The sequence below is a fragment of the Sceloporus undulatus genome, chromosome 6 (genome assembly GCF_019175285.1).
Source record: "Sceloporus undulatus isolate JIND9_A2432 ecotype Alabama chromosome 6, SceUnd_v1.1, whole genome shotgun sequence".
Lineage (NCBI taxonomy): Eukaryota > Metazoa > Chordata > Lepidosauria > Squamata > Phrynosomatidae > Sceloporus > Sceloporus undulatus.
In genome coordinates, this window is record NC_056527.1 from 80,007,236 (window position 1) to 80,014,584 (window position 7,349).

Sequence of the window (7,349 nt, forward strand, 5' to 3'; positions counted from 1 at the left end):
TTCTTGCTTTTCAGCTCGTGGTTTGTTTGGCAACAACAAGGGAGGAGCTAGGCTGAGGATATATTGCAAGGTTTCTTTTCCCAGCCAAGTTAGATGTTTTTACAGGTGGAAGCAAAAAATGATTCATGCACTACTATGACAGCAAAGGGGCTACCATACGGTTTCCAAACCTTTTGGCTTGTTACTAGATGTGAGCATGACCGATGTGTGAAATACAGTCGGCCTTTGGTATCCACTGAGATTTGGTGGTAGGATCCCTGTGAATACGAAAATGCACGGATGCTCAATGGCATAATAAAATGATGTCCCTTATATAAAATGACAAAATAAAGGTTTGCTTTTTGGAATTCTTGTATTTTAAAAATATTTTCAAGCCATGGAAGATTGAAGTTGTTGGATGGTTGAAGCCATGGATAAAGAATCTGTGGATATGGAGGACTGACTGTAATTCTAACCTCTTGCAGATCTTGGCCTTTGGAAGTGAGACGAGTTAAAACTACAGCCTAATCCCATAAGTATGCATTTTTAAACTAGAAAATGGTTTTGATACCACTTCAAAACTTTCTCAATTGTTTTTGTGGGCTTTTGGGGCTATGTGGCCATGTTCTAGAAGAGTTTATTCATGGCCACATAGCCCCCAAAACCCACAAAAAAACTATGGATGCCAGCCATGAAAGCATTTGACTTCACTTTCTCAGTTGTTTGTTCTGTCCTCTAAATTCCATTCCCTAATGGAGTTTAACCAGTTACTTTGGGGATAACCATATTGCCACACTTCATTAGAATAGCAAAGCATAATTAGTCAACACTACTTAATTTGCCTTTGATGCTGAGTAATAATGTTTATAATAAATTAGTAAGCAACAGTTACTGCTAGCTTAGAACTGGGACACAACCTTGAACCTCTGATAAAATGGCTTGCATACTTATTTTCTGACATGATTGCAGTGACACTGACCAATGTACAAACAACTTCTGTGTCAGCAAAAACATAGCAAAAACAAGTAATGTAGCATCTTTAACAGGTTTAGTTTCCCATTAAATTTTGTGGATTGTAATCCATGAAAGTTTGCGCTAGAATAAAAATGTTAGTCTTAAAGGTGCCACAAGACTGCATTTTATATATTTTGGGTTCTTGTGATATTGTTTTCCTCTCTTTTTTCTTTTTTATGTCTCTGCCATTTCAAAATGCAACCAAAATGTCTTCCGTCTGAGAATATTTTTATGGTGTTCATAGAATCATAAAATCTTAACAGTGGGAAGGAACCACAAGGGCCATCTATTCCTATTCTGTACCATGCTACATTTGGCCCTCGGTACCTGCAGACTTGCCATCTGCAGATCCAAGCATCCGCAGATGGCAAGCCCACATTGTCCCCAATGGTGGTGCGTGGACATGGCTGCACTGCCATTAGGGACAGCCCCCATTGCCCCGTGGTGGCGTGTGCATGCAGCCGTGCTGTCATTAAGTCCTGTTGTCATTAATGCAAGTGTACCACTATGGGGGCTATCCCTAATGGCAGCATGACCATGGGCACACACTGCCATTGGGAACAACTGAACTTGAGCATCTGTAGATTTTGGTATCCGTGAGGGGAAGGTCTGGGACTGATTTCCGTGGATGCCAAAAGGCAACTGTGTTTGTTTTCTGGGGTCAAAACCAGTTGTTAGTCCCTTTACTAAAACAGTGGGGTTTATTTTAAATGTTGGATTACTGTTTGGCAATTGATTCAGTGGATCAAACTACTGTTGTACTGCATGCACGGCCTCTAGCACAAAAGAAAATAATAAATACTACTACTAATAAAATTTATTTATATATCACTGTTCCATTCGATCACAGCAGTGTACAACAATTGCAATAACGATACAATACAAGATAAAAATTGCAATAGATAATTAAAACTTACAAAACAGTGCACAGCATACATAAAATCAACATTAAACCAGGCCAGCAATATACTCGAAGATGTTAATCATCCAGCTTGCAGCCATTGTTGGGCCTCAGCTCCCAGCATTCCTCACAATTGGTTATGGCTGCTGGGATTTACAGTCTAACAATTTCTGGAAGGTGATTCCCATACCTGCTCTAGCTTGAAGGCCCTTTTCTTCATAATTTACCTGCAGTCAAAGTGGTGTACTGGTTAGAATGGGTGACCAGCAGTGAAGTATTCAAGTCTCTTATTCCAAATCTCAAGTCAGGTCCCAAGTTTTTGCAAGATACTTTCAAGTTGAGTCTGTGAGCCAACTTTAACAGAAAAAAAGGTGATGGGGCATGTAGGGTGGCTTAAGGAGGAAGGATCCTTCTAAACCCTTTCAGAAGCTTTAGAAGGCTCCTCTAATGTGCAGCAGGGACAGGCTGGTGAGTAAACCTAAATCCCTGCCTCAAGCCCATTGCCTAACACATTTCTGGATGAAGTTATGCCAGGAGGTTGGTTGCTAAAAATATACAAGTCACAAGTTGAGTCAAGTCAGTGCCTCATTTATTGCCGAGTCAAATCCAAGTCAAACCTTGAAGTGACTTGAGTCTGACTTGAGTCTGAGTGAATCGACTTTAGTCTACAACACTGCTGCCTAATACAGAAATCCTTTTTCATTTGTGAGCTGTTTGTACAATGTATGTGGATGGATGTGAGGCTAAATGCTGCTCAGAGCTCTATGGATCATGGGTGGTTATTCATATAAGTAACTTTACATTAATATTTTATCTTTTCAGGTGAATTGCAATTGAAGAAACCAGAGAAACCAGAAGGTGGAAAAAAGAACTCTAACAAACAAAAAAAGAAGGGAAATAAAGAGAAGAAGAATAAAAAGAAAAATAGAACTCCATGTGAAGGCGAATTTAAAAATTTCTGCGTTCATGGTGAATGCAAATACATTGAAAATCTCCAAGCAGTGAGATGCAAGTAAGTTTACCTATAAAACTCCTAGTGTCTGCCCATTTGTTCTTTTTAACACACTACTTTAGCACAGAGTTGTTAACTGAGTGACAAAACAGGATTCATAAATCTGCTGGGAAAGCCCTGGAAATTTCAAAAGGGAATGATATGGAAATAGGTCCACTCCCAGGAGCTAACCTGTTGGTTTGCAACCTCCGTTTAGGTGTTATTGCTATGACACAGAAGCCTAGAGATAAGGGCTGGATATCTTTGATTAAAGGCTGCATCTGATCTGCAGAAATAATGTAATTTGATGCCGTTTTAACAGCCATGGCTCCATAGATTCTGGGATTTGTAATTTTGTGAGCTATTTAGCCTTCTCCGTGGAGAACTCTGGTGCCACAACAAACTATAAATCCCAGTATTCCATAGCATTTAGCTATGGCAATTAAAGTGATGCAAACTTCATTATTTCTGTTATGCAGATGCAGCCGAAGTTTATTGATGTAGGCTTGCAACCTTAGCCAAAGCCACTGGTTTCATTTGATTTCCTCAATAAACCAAAGTGTTCAGAGGATAAAGTGCAGAGTAACGAACCCAAAAACTAGAAAGAGCTTTGTGCTCTTGGTGGGATATGGCTCCTAGAGGTGAGGGCACTGTTGACATGAATGCGGGAATACTTACTTCAGATAAGTTAGTATTCCTGCTTAATTCATTGCATCGTTTGGAAAGCTTTCTGCTATGCAAATTTTAAATGATTGTGGAATTTATAAGGTGCATAATGGGCCACTGAATCCATAATGCAATCATAAGTTAAAAGAAAGAATGAGGAGTGCCTTCCTAGAGGCATCCCATCCAGAGTAATCACTATTTATCCTACTTCTAGCAACCTTGCACTATCACAGACTGTTTTGATGCTCTTTGTGGGAATGGAGAATAGCTTTGAACACTTGTTCTGTTTTATTTCTCAGAGCTACGTTTTTGTAAATGAATTTTGTAATGAATAAATAAGGATTTTGAGATTTAAAAAATCATGTACTGGCATTTTCTAGTATAGCATTGAAATAGTGATTGCCACTTGTGTAAAATTGTAGTGAGTACACTAATAAATGTGTAATTAATAATTTGCGTGTTTAATTTTCAGGTGCCTTCCAGATTACTTTGGTGAACGTTGTGTTGAACAGTTCTTGAAGACACATAGAAGTGATGATAATGCAACAAGTAACTCATTACTTGCATCCATTGTGGGAGTAGTTGTTGGACTTACACTCCTCTGTTTTGCCATCATTGTTATCGTTATCATAGTCCAGTAAGTAACACTACTTCAGTCATTCAGGTGGCTGAGGAAACCATTGTATAATATAGAAACGTACATGATATTATACATACATTTAAAAATCCTTTGGCAACATGGAGCTATGCTACTTATTCAGGAGACCACATACCAGCTGATTATCATGCCGCAGAAAAGCTGAGCAAAGTCATAGTAATGAAGTTGTTTAACCTCAATTAAATGAAATCATTCATTAGGGCAATTTTCCTAGTGAAGGCTTGGCCTTCATACAGAGGTATGCTTTTGACTCTTTTTGAGTCCCCTGTAGGGCAATAACTTTATAATTACTTGAGAACATTATTTGCTTTGGGAGTTTGTTGTTTTAAGGGTCCTGTATGAAGTCTGTGACAAGTGTGTCATGCATGTAGTCTCTCTTTGTGCTTTAAGTGAATAGGACTTCTAACATCCAGCATCTAATCCATGTAAGTCATGGGATGCATTTGGCAGATTGTGATCTCATTCAGGTCTGCAGGTACTGGGCAGTGATAATTGTATCTTTTCTGGACATGATGAGTTGGATCCCAACTTGATCATACTTGGAGTAGACCCATTGAAATCAGTGGGGTTTAAGTTAGCCATGTATACCTAAAATGCCATTGATGCTGAGCTGCTTGGAGTCCAACCCATGATAATGGACTTTAACAACTGCCACACTACTAACCACAGTGAATTTTAAATCATTTGTAGTAGGGATTTGTGTTACATTGGACAAGATAATACCTGATATAGTCAGACAAATAGTGCAACATGGTGCACAATAGTGCATCTCATTCAAAACTGTGTGGACAAGTAGCAATGTTCAATATATTCTATGGTCAGTGTAAAAATTAAGATGAATTGGGGGTAATACTAACCAAAACATGATGGCTAGTCTCCATATAAGCCAGTGACTAATGTTCCTAATGTCATCCTTCCCCCTCTCTGCCATACCATTCACTAATTGTACCTGTACTTGGAAAAAGTGATCTTACATTAATGCATCTGATGTAAGTGGAGAGTGATCTAATATTTTAAAAAAAGCAATTCACATATTGCCTGCAGAGATGCTGAAAAGTAGCAGCACATTCACCAGCTAAGGACACAAGTGTTTAAATGTCAAACTGAGTTAACTAACTCTGGGACATCTACTATTGAGAACATCTCACATAAGTTTTATACAACATCACACTACATTGTTATAGTGGTATTATTCCACTTTATCTGTTGTGGCTGCCTCCTGTAGAATCCTGGGATTTGCAGTTTAGGGATAGGCATTCAACATTCTCAGCCAAATCGCTCTTAGGCTTTACTAAACTACAGACCCCACAATTCCATAAGAGGCAGCCATGGCAGTTAAAGTGGAATAATAGTGTTGTAACAGTTTAGTGTGGTTTGAATTTAAGCTGTGCCTGGAATCTGTGTTTTTATAGGTGTCAAAGAAGCTATTTTATAAAGTTTTTCATTGTTTGCCCTGTGTATATTTGAGTATATACACTCTTTATTTACAAATATACACTCTTTATTTAATGTTATTATTGTTTGGTTTTCTTCTTTTACTGATCTGGCTGTGTTACCTCTGTGGTTTAAAACTCATTTTATACATACAGTTTTTTGGTGGGTTTGAGGAAAAGAGTTCACTTTTTTGTGGTGGTGTGTAACGGAGTCCAATATGTCATCCACAGGGTAAGAAAAAAATGTCCCAAATATGATGAAAAAGAGGAAAGGAAAAAGCTCCGGCATGAAAATAGAAGTTGCAGCAATGGAGTTTAAAGAGAAATGGAGGTAGGAATTCCTTGGACTGTTCCATAGTATATATATCGTGTGCACACATATTTGGGAATAGGTTTCAATGGACAAAATAGGGATTGGTTACAAGGAAATATGTATAGGATTGTACTATCTTGAATTGGGGAGGGGGGAATATAGATGTAGTCCCCTTCTTTCTCCAGTTTCTCTGTTGGCTGTTTCCTGGAGGGTCCTCGGTGAAAGGTGGATACCCACTTGCCTCTTGTGACTTATTTTTGGGTAGATATGTAGTTGTTTACACTATAAACATAATGGGTAGAATTTTATGAAACAAAGGCTCCATACAGACAGGCCAAAATAAAGCTGCTTCGGGTCATTTTGAGATGTGTTGTTTAAATGATGCATGGCTTTGGCGTGGCTTCCGGATTCTTTGGATACATGCATCATTTAAACAACCCATCTCAAAGTGACCCAAAGCAGCTTTATTTTGGCCTGTCTGTATTGGCCCAAACTGCCAGAGAAGTGAACCAGGCAATGGAGTTGCAGGAATTCTCTGCTGTCTAGGCCATCTAGTGCAGGGCTGTCAGTTGTGAAATCATTCACTTATGCTGCAAAACACAGCAGCCATTTATTTAGTGAGGCCATTGGTAAAGCTATCTAAGAATATACTGTCCAGACTGGAAACAGGCTTCCCAAATTTTACATTTTACCTGCTGCCTAGGATGCTTTAATAGAGGTTAAATAGAGATCCAGGATCAAATGTCTAATCTTTTTGTGGGCAAAGCCTGTAGTAATCCACCAACTCACAGCTCTCACCGTAGATTGGTGAGAAAATCCAGGTTTAGCATATACAGGTGTTCAAATGTCTCCTATGTTTAATTCTCCTGAAACGTGTTCCTAATCTCAAGTTAGCATGATTGTTTCAAAGTTCATTATCCAGTTACACAGTGTTTCTCTCTTTTAGAAGATGAAGAAGCTATTGCTGAAGCACCTGCTATTCCATGGAGGCACATCTGGAAGAACATGAGGCCGAGATCCTCTTTGCCCCAACATGGAAGAAAATGCAGAGAGGGATTTTGCACTCCCATTTACTTTTTGGCAGCTGCTAATGAATGTAAACCATGCCACTGCACTTTCAGGGATTAGCATCTATAGTTTTCATAGCCACTGAAGAGCTGTTGAGTACTGGAGAGACCATCAAATGCTCCTTGCTGTATATCTGTCACAAGAGACTTGTTTACAGAGAGAGTTGGCAGAGAAATTAACATGTGTGTTTGGCAAACAGTGAGAGAATCAAAGAGAGTGTGTGTGAAAGAATCTAGGAGAGAACATTTTAGGAGATGCTCATGGCTGCAAAGAGATTTTAAAAAACACCTGACTTCCACATACCCAGAAGGGGTGAAAGGGGAATG

At 39.0% G+C, this 7,349-nt stretch overlaps 1 protein-coding gene across 1 annotated transcript in view; it reads left to right on the forward strand.

The window, feature by feature from the left end:
- The window catches only part of AREG (amphiregulin), a 15,852-nt gene extending 8,728 nt beyond the window's left edge, over positions 1 to 7,124 (forward strand). Inside the window, exons 3-6 of the mRNA XM_042473612.1 lie at positions 2,717 to 2,906; positions 4,024 to 4,188; positions 5,874 to 5,973; positions 6,902 to 7,124. Of these exons, the coding sequence (XP_042329546.1) occupies positions 2,717 to 2,906; positions 4,024 to 4,188; positions 5,874 to 5,961 (443 nt within the window). The 3' untranslated portion in view covers positions 5,962 to 5,973; positions 6,902 to 7,124. The remainder of the gene's footprint in view (positions 1 to 2,716; positions 2,907 to 4,023; positions 4,189 to 5,873; positions 5,974 to 6,901) is intronic.
- The last annotated feature ends 225 nt before the right edge of the window (positions 7,125 to 7,349 follow it).